The 20,527-nt window shown below is 38.8% G+C and overlaps 1 protein-coding gene across 1 annotated transcript in view; it reads left to right on the top strand.

Annotated features, from left to right (window-relative positions):
• Nucleotides 1-20,321, top strand: part of Dysb (Dysbindin) — a 53,432-nt gene extending 33,111 nt beyond the window's left edge. The window contains exon 4 of the mRNA XM_067150199.2: nucleotides 13,981-20,321. Within this exon, the coding sequence (XP_067006300.2) occupies nucleotides 13,981-14,111 (131 nt within the window). The 3' untranslated portion in view covers nucleotides 14,112-20,321. The remainder of the gene's footprint in view (nucleotides 1-13,980) is intronic.
• The last annotated feature ends 206 nt before the right edge of the window (nucleotides 20,322-20,527 follow it).

Here is a 20,527-nt window from a genome sequence, read left to right as displayed (position 1 = left end):
TTAAATTAATCCAGATGAATAAAGAGGATATGAGAAAATTAGGTACAACTCAGGAAGAAACGGCTAGGAGTATTGAGGAGGTACAAGCAGATATTGAGGAACTAGGAAAGGATTTAGGCGATACAAGGGTAGACCTATCGAAACAACTTAAAGATACCCAAGATAAGGTCATAACACTGAGCGATGAGTTGACATCTGTTCATGAGGCTCTTAAGGGGGAAGTTAGTGCCCGGAAAGTGGAACTGGATGGGTTAGTGAACAATATCGTAGGAGTCCAGGCCAAGATAGAGGAAGTGGTTAGTAAATCTCGCCGCACCTCAGATATGTCGTTCAGTTGCCCTAGCAACGCTAGTAGTCCCATACATCCTGCAGGGAACGGACACTTTGACAATTCTACCCATTCTCAGGGGCAAAACGTCACTAATGTTATAAACATGATTCGTCTTAAGGAAGATCAGCCTAAGAAATTCGATGGCAGTGGTACCCAGACGCCAAAGGGTTTTCTTAGAGAACTTAGGGAGTATATTCGCGATAATAGGATACCTGAAGAGAGGCAACTAAGGACTGTGGAACGGTACCTAGACGGAGTTGCGTCGCTGTGGTTCAAAGGTTTCCGATATAGCTTTGACACGTTCGAGGAATTTCAGACCGCATTTTTAGGCAAATTTTGGAATTCTGAGATTCAGCAGAACCTAAGGCTAGAGTTATGTAGTCGCCGGTATAACACAGCAGGACCGCCGAAATTTTCGCTTTACTTTACCGAACAATTAGTTAAGTTCAAGGAACTGGAATCAGCCCCAAGTCAGCAAGAACTGGTTCAGGCTATCCAGAAACAGTTCCCACCGGATATCCAGAGAATATTAATTGCTGCGAAGGTCGAAACCCCGATGCAGGCAGAATTGATATTGCGACAGCTGGACCAGACCCATTCGCATCAATCAGCCCCGCGAATAGTCAGGCATTCAGAGCACCAAGTGAATGTCGTAAATCACAGCCAGGAGAGCGCGCCAGATAGGGAAGTTTCACGAGCACCGAGATATGAGAATGAGGGGCGGCGGTTCGACACCAGGCCATACCAAGGTAGGAAGAACTGGGAACAGCCCAGATACCATCACGAAGAGTGGGACAGACGCCGAGAACAATGGAGAAGAAACCAGGGTCGATACCAGGGGAACTCAGATCTAAGACGAAGGAACCCACGCGGGAATGAAGGCAACAGAAGAGGGGACGGTTACGAAAATTCCAGACGTTCTGACCGTTGGCACGGGCCTGAAGAGAGAAGGGGACCAGTATTTGAGAGAGCTGAGGTCAGGTACCGGACAGGACAAATGGAAGGACAGCATCCAGCGAAGGGAAGTCAACACTGACTGTGTACAAGCTCAAGACATGTCCCATACTGGAGCTATCCGAAAAACCTACCACCAGGATAGGGAATTAAACCCTAACGCGCCTCATTTCGACGAAAATCTGAATTCGTCAAATGAGCGGGAAAAAAAAACTCCAAATTTCCAGTAGTGGTTCCGAGACAGGATTCCCACACACAGCCTGAATATATTTCTCGCGACGGCTGGATAGTAGCCCAGATTGACTCCTGGATGAATTAGTGGAAGACCACCTCAGACAGGAGGTTAGGAAAATAAGAGAGCTACCAATCATTAATGTCAGGATATGCAATTTTAAGGTGAGCTGTTTATTGGATACAGGCGCCAGCATCAGCTTAATTTCACAAAATTTCTTTAACGAATTGTCTACTCGGAAGAAATTGCCAGAAATTCCTGTAGCAAATATCAAAATTAGAGGAGTCATTCCCGACAAAACTGCCATTTGTAAAACGCAGACATTTTTGGATTTGCAGATAGGAGACATGACATTTTCGCATCCTTTTGTCATAATTTCAAAGCTGCACTATAATGTTATTCTGGGGGCAGACTTCATTTGTGAAAGTAATGCCGTCATCGATTTAGGAAGGAGAGAGGTGAAATTTAGGAAGGATGACGGACCGGAATTAGTAGCTCTAAACGAAGAATCATTGGGTCAGACTGGGAGAAGAATGTGTGAGGAAGAAGTCCATTTCACTACCGTTTCTAAGGAGGCAGAAGAGGAGATAGAACAGGGAGAATTTGAGGAAGGTTCTGAGGAGGAAGACTTTGACAGCGAGGAAGACTTTGACGGCGACGAAGGGATAAATAGCTCAGTCGAAAATTCAGTGGAGAACTACCAGGAAGCTGAAGGCATCAACCAGTATCCGCACACCAGAAGATGACCAACTGCATAAGAGAGAGGAAAGGAATTTACATTCAAAGGTCATGTTTCATCAAACGTCAAAATTAGAAATTTCGCCATCTGGAATATTTAAAGGAAATTCCTTGTCACTGTGCGAAAGGAATTCGTGTCTTGGGGGAAATATGAACCCATGACCTTTGTGCCCTAAGAACATTATGCATAATATGACAAATTAAACTTAAAGTTGGATTCTTGATAGCATGGAGTTGACACGTGACGAGGGGGTGATTACCTTCGGTCCCACGCTCTGGGGTACGTGACGTCAACCACACGTGTCGACGGCGGAAGAATCTCAAGTAAATTTTATGAACTATTTCAAAGCGCGTGTACACGGCGTGACCACGCCAAGTCAAAAAAATATAGTGCCTATCAAAGGAGGTCAATCATCTCACAAATCGAACCCGTAAAATTTTTAAATGTCCATGAACACTACCATCAGAAATGTAGCAAGCATGTAGTCACTTTCAAAACTCTTGAAATTACAGTTTAGGTAAGTCAGAAAATTTATAAGAAAATTTCTTGGCGGCAAAGGGAGAGATCCGAAGAGAGGGGGTAACTGCTATAAATATGAAGGGACGCCATGACGGAGTTTCCTTCTCCGGCATTTGTGATACAAAGCGGACGAAAATTGTTGAGCTGCTCTGCTAAATCAAACCAACGAAAGTGGACTGAGTTCAACTGCAGATTTTAGCCATTGCGGCTAAGTCTTGACTCCATGGGGAGATAGTTTTCTTGAGAGAAATAAGTGTATCAGATAGGACGGTCAAAGTACTGAAATATTCTAATGTGATTAAGTAATTCGTGTGCGGGAATAATTACAATCCATCGTGTGCGCTCCGCAAACAAGTGAAGGGTTTTTCCTTTTTTTTTTTTTTTAATGCTTTATTCCAGGAAACCTGAAGAAACATAATGAGATGTACAGCCATGAATGTAAAGATGGCTAAATAAAATGCCAGGGTCGCAGGTGAGCCCTAAGACGAACAATGGTGTGACTACATAAGGTAATGTGACTTTCCATCTTACTGCCTCTTATATCTCGTCTCGTGATTTCTTTCTTGTATTTGAATGGGGATTTACGACGCAGTGGTCGCCCTACTAAGTTTTGTAAATGTGAGAGTACGACTAAAAGAGTCATTTGTTTTATTTTCCACTTGGATAAATTTTTGAAGTCTTGCGAGGGCCGTATAATGTTGTAAAAAGTTATTGAATAGGGTTCTGAAGTGATATCACGTCCAATGTAGATCGTCATCCGTGTGAGTGTACTGCCTGTATTTTGTGATGTCGAAGTAAGATGTTCATTCGATGTAAAATTCTTCTGTCTGCAATTTGACGTTAATAATAATAATCCATGGTTACTCATTTTCAATCGAGAGGAAGCGCGCTGTCGGGTGAGAGCCTAGGGTGATGAATTTGGTCACGGAGAGAAACGTTTTTTTTTAATGCCCATTTTAAACTGTGTCTGACTGACGAATAAATGATCTAGTAGAATGTTTCAGTCATTTCTCGTAAAAATCAAGTTATTAAATACGATATCATTTATGCGAAGTTATTCATGACTAATGCATTGTGCGATATTAGATGTCGGAATTTCTAGTGAGGATTTATTCCAGTTCTTGGTCGATGATAATTGTGGAGCTGGGAAACAGAGGTTAGTTTTGTGAATCAGGTTGGACCTGTCATTGAAGCCGGGACACTGAAGCCCGAGGAGTGTTTTATATGAGTTGAGACGAGATGTGCGAATCAGGTTAGAGTCCTGTCATTGAAGCCGGGATATGATAGCCCGAGGAATATTTATAATGTTGAGAATGGAAAGAAATTCATAGAAATCCATAGCGGTATAATTGGCGACGCGTATAATTAGTGTGGGCATCTTGAAGCATATCTGTGCATTTTGTTGGTTAGAATATCGTATTTGTTTAATCATGTCGGCAGAGTTTAAAGGGAGCATTTTGAGAAGTCAGTCAGGTAGAACGAACCGGGTGGTTTATGTAACTGCCAAGCGAGCATGGGGTGAGAGACCTAAGCGGACAGCGGGGATAATAACGGGAATAGGAGTGGAATCGAGATTGTACTGTAATTCTCGGCCAGGAAAACGTTAAAATGCTGGATTTAGTTGAAAATTCATAGCCGGTAATGATCTAAGTATTGTGAAATACTGTAATTGGGGACGTAATGAACATTGGAAACCATGAACTTTGAGTATAAGGAACAGAGTAACCCAATTTCAGGGTTGTCCAAAATATAGAGCGATGGTCGTGATTGATCGGTTTGTCTGCGAGGGGTGTGCAAAATTCAGTGATGACGAGATATGACATCGTAATTATATGGCGAGTTGTTTGGTTTGTACGTAGATTATTAGGATATCCAAGTGTTAATAACGGTTAGGATTATATTGAATTTTAAAGTGTGTTATCACGAGATGAGATATATAGCTGGACATGAATGATGTAACAAATTCTTTTCCAGCCAGATAAACATCGCAATATTGAATTCACATCACAGCTGCATAGAAATTTGTGAGGAAACCAGAGTCCGTGGAGATGAAATTTGTTGTTTGTTAATATTTCGTTAAATCATTTAAATTTATTAAATCATTAAATTCAGTGAAACCGCATTTTGAAATAACTTTAATCAAGCGAATAACTTGGAGATGCATTCTGGAAATTTTAGTTTGTTGTCTGGGGAATATTAAAAATAAAGTAAAGATTAAAGGGACATATCCAAAGGAAATGGATTTTACTGCCACCAAGTTTGTGAGCATTGCTATTGTTGTAATTATTGAACTTTGATTGATTGAGCAGTGAATGTGCTGGGGATAGTAAAGTGGAAACTTTGATCATCAACCGATGTAACTTAATTGTGTTTAGCCTTCAGCCTAGAAACTTGGATGGTCAGGGGGTCATCAACCTCAGTGACTTAGATTAGGGCCATATGCCATTGTAGCATCATTTCCTTGCGGTCATCATCCACAATGACTTTAAAGTAACTTAGAAGATTAGATGTCGGTCCATGACATAGACGCAGGTCACATCGATTCAATTAAGGGTCCATGCCGTAGAACCACTGTGTGGCACACACCGATTGGACGGCCTTAATTATACTCAGAGTCCAGAGTTCGTGTTACGAGGGCTGGACCATAACGAATCACTATGATGGTACATGTGGTCTCACATGGAAGCCGAATTTAAGGATTTCCAGACTTTCCTTTCTTAAATGATTAATAATTGAGATAATGGTTTCTAGTAAGATTGCCCATCAGGCAGTTACGTTAAAGTCTCACACCAGTGTTCTGACATTTATGTAAAAATGATTGTGGTGTCCAGTGGACACGATTGACTATGACATCGTTGACAAAGTAAATTACTTCATTTCCCTGAATAAATAGGAATCTTTTAAATAGACCTTTCATTCCAGTAGATAGATTAGAATTAATGAACCCTACCTTTACCTCAGCAAGTGACGAAGAACCCGAAACGACCCAAGAGACAGATCTCATGAGCTTTGCTGATAGGTAAGGAAGGTAGGTATCCCTCAATATGGACCTAAAGGGTTCAGTTATGGACTTTATTTCAAGAGAACAACCAGCATAAAAATACAGGCTCCGAGCTCGATTGCTGCAGTTGCTTAAGTGCGGCCAGTATCCAGTATTCGGGAGATAGTGGGTTCGAATCCCACTGTCGACAGCCCTGAAGATGGTTTTCTGTGGTTTCCCATTTTTACCTTAATTGTACCTCAATTAAGGCCACGGCCGTTTCCTTCCCATTCCTAGCCATTTCCTGTCCCATCATCGCCATAAGAACTATCTGTGTCGGTGCAACGTAAAGCACCTTGAAAAAAAAAAATAGGCCCAACATAAATTTATTTTTTGTTGGCCGCACAGTTATCAGAGTAGAAGATAACTTCACCATCAGTTGAATTAGCTTTCTGCTTTAAAACATTAACACGCATGAACCTAATTTATTCTCTCCCCGATTACCATTTGACTCATCCCACACTAGCAATCACATGAATTTGTTGTGAGGTCATAAATAGTAAAGTTTAAGACATTCAGTTTTGATTTATAATAAAATGCGGAAACATACCCTTTGGCAACTGCACAACAGCCCGAAGGTCATATACTGCAATTGTACCGTCAATGTTGTCTTTGTCACATTTCTTTTCTGCTCTGGACAAATTTTTCTCAACCAAATGTTCATCACATTTCGCTTTCAGATGTTCCTTTTCTTGATCATCAGAGTTTTTGTAGGCAACGCATGTTGCACATAAATCCTTCTTAGGCACCAAAAAAGATAAATTGTACTCTTGCGTGAACACATATGAAACACTGCATAGCTCGCATGAGGTTCCTCTTTTGCTTTGCAGACGGCATCATAATCTCTGTGAATATCAGCAAGTGACCTGCTTCCATCTATAAATTGCCTTGAAGTGTTAGCCCGGACGTAATGGCTTTAAATTTTAGGTATACCTCCAGTATGCTGCCGAATACCTGCACATATACAAGGATCCAATGTTTTCTGTTTGCCGTGTTTTCCTCTTTTATCTGCCTCAAGTCGAATCTTCACGACTTTATTACCGCAAACTTCTTCACCGTTCAGGCAAAAATAAAATGCAGTATTATGTTGCCGTGGAGGTCTGCTGCCTCCAACATGAGTATAGCAATACTTAGGAACAATAGGCTTCATTGAACTGGCAGTGAATTGCCGCTGGACATCTATATCACCTAATGACCAGTAAGATGAAAATGGTTGCAGTCGACGCTCATTACTGAACTTTAATGAGCATTGAAGCTTGCAGATTTCCTTGTATCTTGCCTTCATCTGCCTCTGGGATTGTACCTTATGCCTGTCCAGTATTTCTTGCTTTCTTCAAAAGGTTTCTCTTCCACTTTGCAACATTTCTCTGCCGTTTCACACCTATCTTTGAAGGACTTCACTAATATGGTGGTCGATGTGTCCTGCATGCCGGCTATTGAAGCATTGTTATTGTCAGTGGAAGAGGACGCAGTGTTTGTTACTGGAGATATTTAAGCTGGAGTACTGGTTCTTCCAGGGGTTTCAGGCACACCAGAAATAGCAGTATCAGTACTGTCCTCACTATCATGTTCACCATCATCCTTGGGAGAATACGTTTTGTCATTAAACATGTCATTATAGTTTTCAGAAGATATGCTACTTGATGATGTATTTGATGATGTACAGAAAGATGAAGATCTGGAAGGAGAGACACCAGAAGTACGAGAACTTGAATACTTTGTCGAAGCTTCAGATGCAGGAATCGGGCAACTCAAAGTTCTTGGATCAAAACAGAGAAAGGAATAACTGTACTACTAATTACTTTTAAGAGCAATGCATACCTGGCTCCTCTAAAGATGTAGAAACGTACATTAAACATTGCTTTGTTCCATCCGGTCCCTTCGCAATTGCCTCCTTTTCCATATCAGCGAGGGCTAGCTCAAGGAGCACTTTACCGCGAGAAATCATGGTCTACAGAGATGGAAAGAAGTGTTTCAGTGGAGAAAATAAAGAATAACCTTGACCTATCTCAGCACTGGGTACGACTTATTCTAACAACAACGGCATAACTGAAAATAATCGGATGTCATTTCTTAAAAAAGAGACATTCTTTGTAGCAAGAATGAGATAATACCATTTAGTACCTTTATTTCTACCTGAAATGATGTCATTGATTTGTAGCAATAATGTCAGAATGTGAAATAGTGCAAATAAAATAACTGTCTCTTGGAGCAAGAATGTCATATTTCCTTATAATACACACATAATCTGGGTTGATTTGCAGTGCATACTGCATTAAGTCTAAATAATACATTATGCATGGGAGATTATATAATGTAATATACTAACCTTCCTCACAGGAAGGGTGTCACAACTCCAAATGTCACTCTTGCACAACCGCAAGCACATGCCTTCCGCACAGTGCCAAGATCGCAACTCAAATGGTATGGTATTGCTGCGCGCTCAAGGACCAAATGAAGAAGGGGAAAGAATAACACATCTGCTCTTTCTGGCCGCGTCATTGAACTTCAAATTATGACGTTCTGCCAGTTGAAAGTGATGCGATAACACCTACACTGGTATTGCCAACGGCCATAGGTGACCTACACTGGTATGCATAACTCAAAACAAGGTGTTTTTGAGTTATGACGTTGTTTTATTTAATGAGCAATATTATCAATAATATTATTATTGTTTTTACGTCACACTAACTACTTTTGACGGTTTTCGGAGATGCCGAGGTTCCGGAAGTTTCTCCCGCGGAAGTTCTTTTGTGTGCCTGTAAATCTACTGACACGGGGTTGACGTATTTGATCATCTTCAAATACCACTGGACTGAGCCAGGATGGAACCTGCCAAGTTGGGATCAGAAGGCCAGCGCTTCAACCATCTGAGCCACTCAGTCCGGCAGTCTGGTTGAAAGGTGTGTTTCAGTTCCTCTCCTTAAGCCCAGTAAAGACCCTTAGTATGCAGGGAGCTACAGACATCCTACTAACTATCTGTGTATGCTGTTTGAGAGGATATTGAATTCACATTTATAAACCTGGAGTTTCCACCTAATCAGTACTTGATTTATTGTGATGTACCGGGCGAGTTGACCGTGCGGTTAGGGGCGTGCAGCTGTGAGCTTACAACCAGGAGATAGTGGGTTTGAACCCCACTGTTGACAGCCCTGAATGTAGTTTTCCGTGGTTCCACATTTTCATACCAGGCAAATGCTGGGACTGTACCTTAACCCTCCGCCGGGCGCGCTGGCGCACTCTATCGCGCCTTTTTCACAGGGTATGTGGAGGGGACAAGCGCTATTTTCTTGTTAGCCCGCCTATTCCTCCAGTGGAATGTCTGCTGTCGTGTGTTGAAGGCGTGTTTGTTGCAGCTCCATTTGGCGCCATACTAGAAACACATTTCCTTTCCAATACACCACTGGTGCACCGAGTGTGCCGCGCGCCTGATCATGTAAGTAAAACTATCCAAGTACCTTTGTTAATGTTTTTGTCTTTATGTTTATTTCTATTACTAATACATTTTATGGCAATACTCTTTGATTCATATTTAATATTTATATCTATTTAGCATGGCCTATTTGTCATACATTAAGCTCTAAAGCTTGTTAATCAAACACATTTGAAATTCTTGCAGTTTCTATGGACTTATGATAAATCTGTTGTGCTTTTCATTATGTAGATGAAAACACACTTGAGATATCTCTCTGTAACCTTCAACTCGGTGGTGAATTAGGAATATCATACTTATAGAAGTAATTGTTTCAGCTCGGAGCTGATTGATGACGAGGCTATCCGCGAAATTCTAAACAACTTGCAAGATGATCAGCTAGTTGATTCAAGCAAAGAAGACAGTGACAGTGAATTTTCTGATGCAGAGAATGAAGAAGTTCAGTTTAGTGACCACCAAACTGACTCAGAACAGAGTTGTGACGATAACGATGATGATGTTGGTGAGGCTGTATCAAGTTTATATTTTGTAGGAAAAGACAAGGAAACAAAATGGAGGAAAACTGATTTCTCTACTGCATGCAGGACTAAACGCAAAAACATTTTGAAGAAGAAATTGCCCATGCCAGTTCAAAAGTACAGAGATCTAAAAAAGGAAATTGAAGCGTTTTTACTTTTCATAGATTCTGATATGATAGATGAAATTGTTAGGTGCACTAACTTATTCATAACCAGTCATCGGGATGAAATTCAGTACTCATGAGATAGAGACGCAAAGGACACAATGAGATGTGAAATGATGGCAGTCTTTGGTGTCTTGTACTTACTAGGCATGAAGAAACTAAGTCACACTAATGTCGATGAACTTTGGACTGCAGATGGGCTGGAATTGAAATTCCCCGTGCTTGCTTGAGTGCAAAGAAATTTCTCTTTATTCTTCGCTGTATTCGGTTTGATGAGAAGGAAACCAGAGCTGAAAGACTGAAAACCGACAAGCTTGCTCCTATCAGGTATGTGCTTGACAGGTTTACTAATAACTGTAAAACAAGCTACTGGTTGAGTGAGTACGTCACTGTAGATGAGAAACTGGAACCATTTAGAGGACGATGTGGATTCATACAGTACATTCCGAATAAACCGGCAAAATATGGTTTGAAGATCTTTGCACTCTGTGATGCTAAAACCTTTTACACCAGCAACATAGAAGTATACTGTGGCAAGCAGCCAGATGGCCCTTTCTCTGTAAAAAATACACCATCTGCAATTGTCCACAGATTAGTGGACCCAATCAAAGGTACTAACCGAAACTTGACTATGGACAACGGTATACAAGTGTGCCTTTAGCATAGGAGTTACTTGAAAAGGGCATAACATGTATTAAAACTCTTAGAAAAACAAGAAAGAATTACCAGCTGAATTCCTGCCCCAAAAATGTAGAGAGGTAGGATCATCAGTATTCGGCTACCAAAAAGATTTGACTCTAGTATCTCAAGTTACTGAAAAGAACAAAGTTGTAATATTACTCTCTACCATGCATGACACAGGCACAATCGCCACCTCAAGTAAGTCGCATATCATTCTGGACTATAATGCCACTAAAGGGGGAGTGGATACCGTGGATCAGATGTGTGCATCATACACAATGGCAAGGATCATGAAAAGATGGCCTTTGGTGATCTTTTATGCTTTGAAGAATATGGCTGGTATAAATTCTCAAATTGTTTTTCATTTCAATGAGAGCAACGCTAAAGACAGGAGGAGGATTTACCTCAGGAATCTAGCTCTTCAACTGATGAAAGAGCAACTGAGTGTCCGTGCAATGATGCCAAGCATACCTAGAGATATAAGGACATTTCTCATCAGGTACCGTGCAGAAGTTGTGGAGGAACCTGTGCAATATACCCAGAAAAAACGAGGCAGATATCAAGCTTGTGGACGAGCAAAGAATGTCAACACGACCATAGTGTGTGATCAGTGAAAGAAGTTTTTTTGCAAGAAGCATGCTAAGATTAACTATCTCTGTGAAAGTTGTGCTGTCGTAAGTAACGATATCTAAAGATTAAAACGTTGTCTTGGTAACTTATATTATTGATTTTGTAAATAATACGATGGCCAAGTTAGCATAACATTGTATCAGCAAATAAATAAAAAATAGAGTTTTTTAGTTCAAATATATGAATAAACTATTTAAGAACGCCCCTAAATAAAAATATTCAGGTATAAGTAAACAAGAAACCCATTTTCAAATGAAGAACTGCATGGCGCACGAAGTGCGCCGCGCGCCCTCCATGTTACAAGAGAAGGCGCACCCGGCGGAGGGTTAATTAAGGCCACAGCCGCTTCCATCCCACTCTTAGCCCTTTCCTGTCCATTCGTCGCCATGAGACCTATCTGTGATGGTGCGACTTAAAGCCAATTGTTGTATTTTGATGTATCTAATACCTTTAGCAGTACTGGTTTTGGCCTCTATTAGAGGCCATCTTCAGTGCTGAAGAACCTTAACATGATAAAACAACATACAATAATGTCAAAACACTAAGTTTAACTAATACAATTTGTGATAAAACTTGCGTCAAATTGGAGTTTAAAGGTCTAAAATTATATCTAAAAGTTCACTAGTGAAGTGTCAGTGACCACTTGGTATGCCTGAAGATTTCTGTTCTGGACACTTTTCTTCAACAGTATTTGGTGGCTGTTTTCTTTGATCTAAACGAAGTCTATGACACCACATTCATTATAACATCCTTCCAACCCTGCATCAGTGGAAATTCCAAGAAAATTTGCTAATGTTTATAGAAAATTTCTTGTCTTGTTTATTCCATGTCCGAGTAGTGAGGGCATATTCTTACTACCAATTCCAGAGAAATGGAGTCCCTCAGGGATCAGTTCTGAGTGCCAGTCTGTTTGCGATTTCCATTAATGGTATTGTCGCTATTGTGGGGATAGCAGTGAAACAGTTACTCTGTGTGGACGATTTTGTCTTACATTATAGCTTATAGATCAGTTGCAGAGCAACTATCATAAGCATATAAGCAGAGTAGAGCAGTGGACATTAGAACATGATTTCTAGTTTTTATTGGATAATATTTCTGATGTCCATTTCTGCTGAAAGCACATTCTCCATCCCCATCCTGAGTTTTATCTGGAGAATGTTGTTCTTGCAATAGTGTAGAAACACAGACTCCTCGGGCTCCTTTTTGATAGTAAGTTATCATGGGAGCCACATGTGCTTCAGTTAAAAGCTTGATATTTTGATGTTACTTAGTGGTACAGTGCTTCTGCGGTTTTAGGGCTCATATTTTATTGAGATTGGACTTCGGCAATGCAGCTTTAGCTATACATGTTAGAATCTAAATTATATTTAGGTCTATAGAAGTATTTAGGGTTTGTAGTAATGATGTAAGGGAGAGGGCTTATACGTCTCCAGTAAGAACCCAATTAGAGTATGGTTGCAGTGTACGGGACTTACACCAGGATTACTTGGTACGAGAACTGGGAAAGATCCAAAGGAAAGCAGCATGATTTGTTCTGGGTGATTTCTGACAAAAATGTAGTGTTAAAAAAATGTAGTGTTGCAAACTTTTGGATTGGAAGACTTGGGAGAAAGGAGATGAGCTGCTTGGAATGTTCTGAGCTGTCAGTGAAGAGAGGGCATGGGAAGACATTAGTTGATGAATAAGTTTGAATGGACCTTTTAAAAGTAGAAAAGGCCATCATATGAAGCTTGTTGGGGCAAATATTCATTTATAGGTAGAGGAATTATGAATTGAAATAATTTATCAGTAGAAATGTTGGATAAATTTCCTATTTCCTAGAAATCATTTAAGAAAAGATTAATTTTTTTTGCTAGTGTCTTTACATCGCACCGGCACAGTTAGGTCTTATGGCGGCGATGGGATACGAAAGGCCTAGGAGTTGGAAGGAAGCAGCCATGGCCATAATTAAAGTACAGCCCCAGCATTTGCCTGGTGTGAAAATGGGAAACCACAGAAAACCATCTTCAGAGCTGCCGACAGTGGTATTCGAACCCACTATTTCCCAGATAGAAGCTCACAGCCATGCGCCCCTGACTGCACAGCCTACTCGCCCGGTATATTGATTGATTGATTGATTGATTGATTGATTGATTGATTGATTGATTGATTGATTGATTGATTGATTGATTGATTGATTGATTGATTGATTGAAATGATGTATACAATTTAGGACAACTATACGATGCTCTGCTCAACACTAAGTTGATATATATTGTTTATGAAATGGCCATAAAACATACTTATTTTCACTCGGAAGAACAACTCTCTACCGGAGTTCTACCTTAATTAAGAGAGTGGCTACTTCTTTCCAAGTCCTAGCGCATCCCTATCACAGCATCGAAAACCCAAAAGCAAGCTGATTCGTAATTATTTTTTACACTCCCTTAAATATATTGTGACTGGGCTAGTTGGCAGTGCGGAATGCACAGCTATGAGCTTGCATCTGGGAGATAGTAGGTTTGAATCCCACTGTCAGCAGCACTGAAGATGGTTTTCCGTGGTTTCCCATTTTCACACCAGGCAAATGCTGGGGCTGTACCTTAATTAAGGCCACGGCCGCTTTCTTCCAACTCCTAGCACATTTCTATCCCATCGTCACCATAAGACCTATCTGTGTCGGTGCGACGTAAAGCCCCTAGCAAAAAAAAAAATTGTGCTTTTATCTTAATGCACTGCTTATTTTGTCTTTACTTCTAGCAACATCAGTACCTCTAAGGGCAGTGGAACGAGGACCATCACTTGAAGAGGTTACATTGGAACCAGATGATCCTCAAGCATTGGATGAGTTTCTTGATAGTGATAATGATTTAACGTCACCTCAGGAGTGATTTGTGAGTAGAAGAGTACAAACATTATGGTGTGTAAAAGTTGGGAAGCCAAAAGAAATGAGAACTCAATTTAAGTGACGTATGGTAAACATTCTTCCATTAGAATAATGACATGGTGCGTTATGTGACATTCCAGAATATTTTACAAGGTAGCTTACTGCTATACTAATATTGCTCATGCAGACTGTTTTTTCAGACTCCTTTTAGAATTGTGTGAAATGAATGTAATTTAGTACGTTTTCATTTTTTGGAGGTGAGATGTTCGCGTTGTACCTTTTAAATATGCATTAGGTGAGAGATGGTAAGTGTGAGTAGGTAGTCAGTTATTTTTATGATTGAGATACACCCCAATGATGGAGAGGATAAATGATTGAATTATCATTGTGCTTTGTGACTTGAGTTGCTTGATGTAAATTGATATTTCTACTGACTCAGAATTAAGCAATCTCCTGATGCTCTGGACCGTTGGATGAGGTTCTGCTACAAACTTCTGTTTCGTTAGATATGAATTGTGTACATATTACAGTGGAACATCAGTGTATCTTCATTCGAAATACAAGATGAAATGTTCAGTAAGGAAAAATTATGTACTGTGTATGGCATGTTGTTAGAGAACATCATTTTCTCTTAACTTTGATGTCCACTCCTCTTCCTTTCCCTTCCACAGTGACTTCTTTTTGGCAGTGAGAATCTGTTGCTTCCAGCACAGCATGGATATCATTCCTTCATCTAGCAGGTGGACTTCTGACATTCCTTCATAACTCCTGTGGTCTCCACTCTATCAGAGTCTTGGTCATTTTGAGGTGTTCCTCACTATGTGGCCTGCCCATCTCAGTCTTGCCAACTGCTCCATCATGTCAACGACTTCAGTTGTCCTCTTGACCTCCACCTCCTCATTTCGGATTCGATCTCTAAGGCTGATTCCAAGCATTGAGCGCTCCATCTCGCTCTGACTGACTCGGAGGCAGTTCACGCTGTTTGCGGTGAAAGTAACTGTTTCAAGCCCGTATGTTGTGACTGGTAAAATGCACGAGTCATACACTTTCTTTGTTGGTTCATTGGCACCTGCAGGTTTTGCAGAATGTAATTGAGCCTGCCAATAGCTGCTCAGGTAAGGCCAGTTTGTGTGGTGATCCCTGCTATCTGGTCGTCCCACCCTTGTTTAATGCTGTGCCCCAGGTACTCCTCAATATTTTCAAGTACTTAATTTAAAAAGCATCGTATGCATATAAAAGATGGCCATCTGTTATACAGTTATACACTACGCAATTCCTCCTTTAACTTCAAGATAATTATTCCCTTTTTTTCAGAAAATTTCTTAGTTGAAGTTTAACTGACTGATTTGTTTTGGGTGAAAGAATACATGTTTAATATTTAAATGGTGATTACTGTCTAAACACTGTATGCATAAATGTAGGTGCTGCCCTCTTCTGAAGAAGAAAATTTAAAGTCTGATTCATTTCCATTTTCCCTCTACCCCCTGTTCATTCTTGCCACTCAAAACCACACTTGGAATAGATAGAATGGTATTGTAATAGTCAAAGCCAATTGTCCCACACATCTCTTCATGCAAAGAGTGAATATGTTAATTATCTGCTGGTAAAAGTGGTTTAAATGTAGGATTTTGAATGCATGTCTCTGCCAGCATCACACTTTTCTTCTCAGCCATCAAGAATTTTATTATTTCCAACTTTGTACCTGACTGCCAGAGATGTTTAATGAAATATTGATTAACTATAGTTTTAAGAAAGGGAGAACAATTTAATATTTACATCTTTAGAAACTATATAATATAAAGATGGAAAAATACTTGAACATAACAGAAAAATAGGTATCTTAACAAGAACATGGAACCTAAAGCTACAGATAATCACAAATCTCTGTGAGCATATAATTACATGTGAACACAGTGATTCATACTTTAGAGTGAAAATCAGGATATTACAAGTTACATGTGAATTACTACCAATGCAGACCAGTATCATTTTTTATTAGGCTTTGATACATGAAAATTGTAAGAAAGGTTATTTGAACTGGGAATTCTTGATGATAATGAGGAAAAACTATACATTGTCGTACAATCAATGTGGGTGACTGCAAAGGTCCAGAAAGAAAAAGGTATAAGTAATTTTCAATTGTACAAAAATTGAATTAGACAGATATTAAAAAATTGTCATACAGTTGTTGACTCTTCCAAAATGATACTACAGATTTCCTTTGTTTGATCGGCCATAATGCAGATTTCTTTCATCATGGTTTCTACCCATTTGAAAACTGCTACCTAACCTCTGAAGAGGAAACTCTTCACCACTCATGCCTTAGTAAGTAGGTTATATCTCTCACTTAAGTGATGTGTGCAAGGCTAGTGTAAACCCTCCTTTTTGTTAATACAAACTGCCTGCTAACTGATCTGTTCCATTATCATATTTGGATCTAGAAAGCATCCTCTTCTTCCTTCTTTGTTGATGCAAACAATATTGGCATAATAATTGCTGCCATCTTCCTAATAGAATTCCCATCAAATTTCCTTAATGCCATGGCTATTGGCGATCACACACTTTCTGGCATCTCATCTTTTATGATTAAATACTGTATATATGAGAAAATTCCTTGAGGACATTCAGCTTTGAATAATCATCATCATCATCATTGCCCGGGTGTGGTTAACAAGCCTCCTCCACTCCTTTCTGTCTTTCCACTTCTCCTGCTCCATTACTTCCACCACATCCAATCCAGCTTCTCTAATGTTCTTCCAAATCTGATCCGTCCACCTTCTTCTCGGCCTTCCAATTGGTCTCTTTCCCTTTTCTCTAATTTCCTTCTTGCTACTTTCAATAATAATTTCAGAAAAAGGGTATTTCCAAAAATACTGTAATCAATTGTGGTTTGATTCAGCTCCATCAGGCATTGAGATGAGTGTTTTAATTTGCTTGAAGTTAAGGTTAATGATGGTATAATATTTCACCCTTGCCCTTCTTAGACTTTTCAGTGGTCATAAAACCACATACAATATGTTCCTTAATATATCAGACAGCTGAGTATTAATGGTCAGCTTTGTGGCATGTCTTGTTAGATGCCTATATCCAGTGCCCAAGGACTTGGTATAGTCATCATGATTTTAAGAGTTTGTAGATACAAGATAAGTATGTCAGTAGATTTACTGCAACATTAAATGAACATCAAATTTAGAACACAATTAGCACACCATTTCTTACAGTAATTAGTAATTATAAGGACTTGAATCACAGTACTTTTATTATTTGCTCCTAGTGTTCTTTGCTCAGTATTTGAGCATTTTTCTTAAAAACTGACTTTACTCATAACTTTTACACTATTTGCCTTGTTTAAAAGAAGATTTCTTTACAATCTTTAACAATGTCTTGGAAAATATGCAGTAACAAATTCAATTTGAAGGTAAGATTATTAGAAAATGTATCTTATCTATTCTGTTTGTGATTTGGTTTTCTTCCACCTTTTCTCTGCAATCTGCAGTCTTAAATAGGCTATATGCATCAAATTTGAACATATCTTTACTAATATTATGTATATTTATCAACAATTTTAAGGGGTATTTTAATGATCGAAATATATTGGTCCTTGTACGAAAGAGCTAAGTTCTCTAGGAGTTAAAGGATGGTCTTGTGTGAGAACTGTAAGGCATAAGAGGAAAATTATATAAAATACCTGTTTGTGATTGAGACACAGATCTCATTTTAGTGGAAGAAAACCCATGTCAATTAATAGTTTAGAAGTTTTATTTTAGCTAAGATATTCCTGTGTAGTCAACCTGCCTGGTGGCCATGATCATTAAGATGTCAAGTGCATATGGTCTGACAGTGTGGTTAGCTGGTTCAAGACCCGTTGGTCAAAAAAATTTGCACCATCACAATGTTGGCTGGCAGGGTAGGAGAGGTAGTGCTATACAATTTCTTAATCACAAAGTTTATACAAGGATTACTTTTAATACCACCTATTCAATACAATTTACTCCACTACTGTGTGGTTAAATACACATAGAAATTACCAGAAATTTGAATGGTACATGTTTCGCCCACTATTTATTGGGCATCATCAGCCTCAATCAATCTTAAAACACACACTGGTCTAAGGAATCATAATAGTTTACATAAAACGTATTGATGAATATTTACAAGTGTTGATACTATGGATGCAAAATGATTATAGCACAAAAATATTGAATAAAACAGAACTTATACTAAAAACATTTGAAAAATTGAAATGTTCGTCTAAAAGTAATTGTCACATATAGTTTTTAAAAAAATAATCCATGTCTGACACTGAAATGGATCTTTTTGATTAAAAAAAAAAAAGAACAATATATATATCACGTTTGGAAAACAGAATATCAAAACTAAGACGTCACAGGACAAGAACAAGACAGTTAAAAGATACAGTATTTGATAATGTTTGAGTCCAATATTTAAAATTAGGATGAAAATATGTAGTCGAATTGGAGGCAGTATAGATTAAGACGTCTTGGAAAGTTGGATAAAAGTCTTCTGTCTACAGTGTCGATGCTACACTAGAAGTAGGAACTTCAAACAGACTAACGCTGCAGATACGTTAGGACATACGTTACATCTTGAGAATGAATTGACAACATCGTGTACTACGGATATCCACGTCTACATGAGGCATTTTCTGGTTACACTAAATTGTCGTCCGACCTACCTTCTTTTATTTGGATAATTTTAGCAGCATTTTCGGCAAATTCTTAGATGTTTTTTAGCACTTCACGACATACTACGACTTTTATCCAACTTTCCAAGACGTCTTAATCTGTACCGCCTCCAATTTGACTACATATTTTCATTCTAATTTTAAATATTGGGCTCAAACATGATCAAATACTGTATCTTTTAACTGTCTTGTTCTTGTCCTGTGACGCCTTAGTTTTGATATTCTGTTTTCCAAACGTGATATGTATATTGTTCAAGCTTTTTATCAAAAAGATCCATTTCAGTGTCAGACATGGATTATTTTTTTAAAAACAATATGTGACAATTACTTTTAGATGAACATTTCAATTTTTCAAATGTTTTTAGTATAAGTTCTGTTTTATTCAATATTTTTGTGCTATAATCATTTTTCATCCACAGTATCAACACTTGTAAATGTTCATCAATACGTTTTATGTAAACTATTATGAATCCTTAGACCAGTGTGTGTTTTAACATTAATTGAGGCTGATGATGCCCAATAAATAGTGGGCGAAACATGTACCATTCAAATTTCTGGTAATTTCTATGTGTATTTAACCACATAATAGTGGAATAAATTGTATTGAATAGGTGGTATTAAAATTACTCCTTGTATAAACTTTGTGATTAGCTATTTTTCAATACAGAATAGTGATGAGAGTAATGGTTTGTAATACAATTTCTTATCACTAGATTGTGTGCCAAAAGTCTAGATTAAGTTCCAGACTGCTCCACAGTATTCAGATGGAGTGAGGGCATATGTCGCTGTTGATGGCGATTTGTCCATTGGATGGGGACATTAAGCCTTGAGCAGACCACTTGGTGCTATTGGACAGGAGGAGGCTATGGTCTGGCACCACGTTTCACCCTCTCCCTTCCTACTCTCATATATCACGTCATTCATTTCATCTCACTAACTCCTCTGATGAGTTTGACTTCAGAAAGAGCATCCGTTCGTAAAAAAACTCACTATGGAGATTCATCTCGCTTCATACCCAACTCCAGAGAAACAGGACAAGGGTTGTATGTAATCTATTCTTGTGTACTTCTCTGTTTTGTTACTACTTCTGTGTTCTTGTCTTGTAATAAAAACAATAGTTCATGTCTAGAAGTTGTGATAGATTTGAATATTGTGGCTGCTTATTTACTTGATTTTTTTGAGAGATTATATTCTATTAAAATGGGCATTAATATCTGTAAACATATACTGTAGTAATAACATTGTTGTAATATGTATAGAAAAACTTTATATTGTTACATTGTAAAAAATAAAATAAGTGCTATTAATCCTTGTGATTGATCATAATTTAAACATAACAGTTCCTTCCACTTCCTATTTATGTATTATGTGGTTAGATCTTGGTGTGTTTATTCTCCATTTCATGCTGAATATTCTGTTTTTAGTAGTTATAACTGAACAGTATCATGTGTCATGTTATCATTTTAATTGTGATCTCAGTGGTAGAAATAATTTGAAAGTGCAACTGAGGTGAACTGTGTTTCCTTGGCTATCATTTTTTTTCTAACCTCCTCATACTCTTGTAATAAAACGTGGTTTGATTTATCATAATTACCTTCTGTTTCTATACCAGTGAGCCATTACATCATGACCACCCTGACCCGGGAACATTTATTGCCCTTGGAATATGCAGCGTAGGTCTATAGCCTCTCTGTTAATTGTGTCTCCGGCATCAG

Source organism: Anabrus simplex, chromosome 6 (assembly GCF_040414725.1).
Source record: "Anabrus simplex isolate iqAnaSimp1 chromosome 6, ASM4041472v1, whole genome shotgun sequence".
Lineage (NCBI taxonomy): Eukaryota > Metazoa > Arthropoda > Insecta > Orthoptera > Tettigoniidae > Anabrus > Anabrus simplex.
Note: the sequence above shows the minus strand (reverse complement) of the source record. Positions and strands in the feature narration are given on the sequence as shown.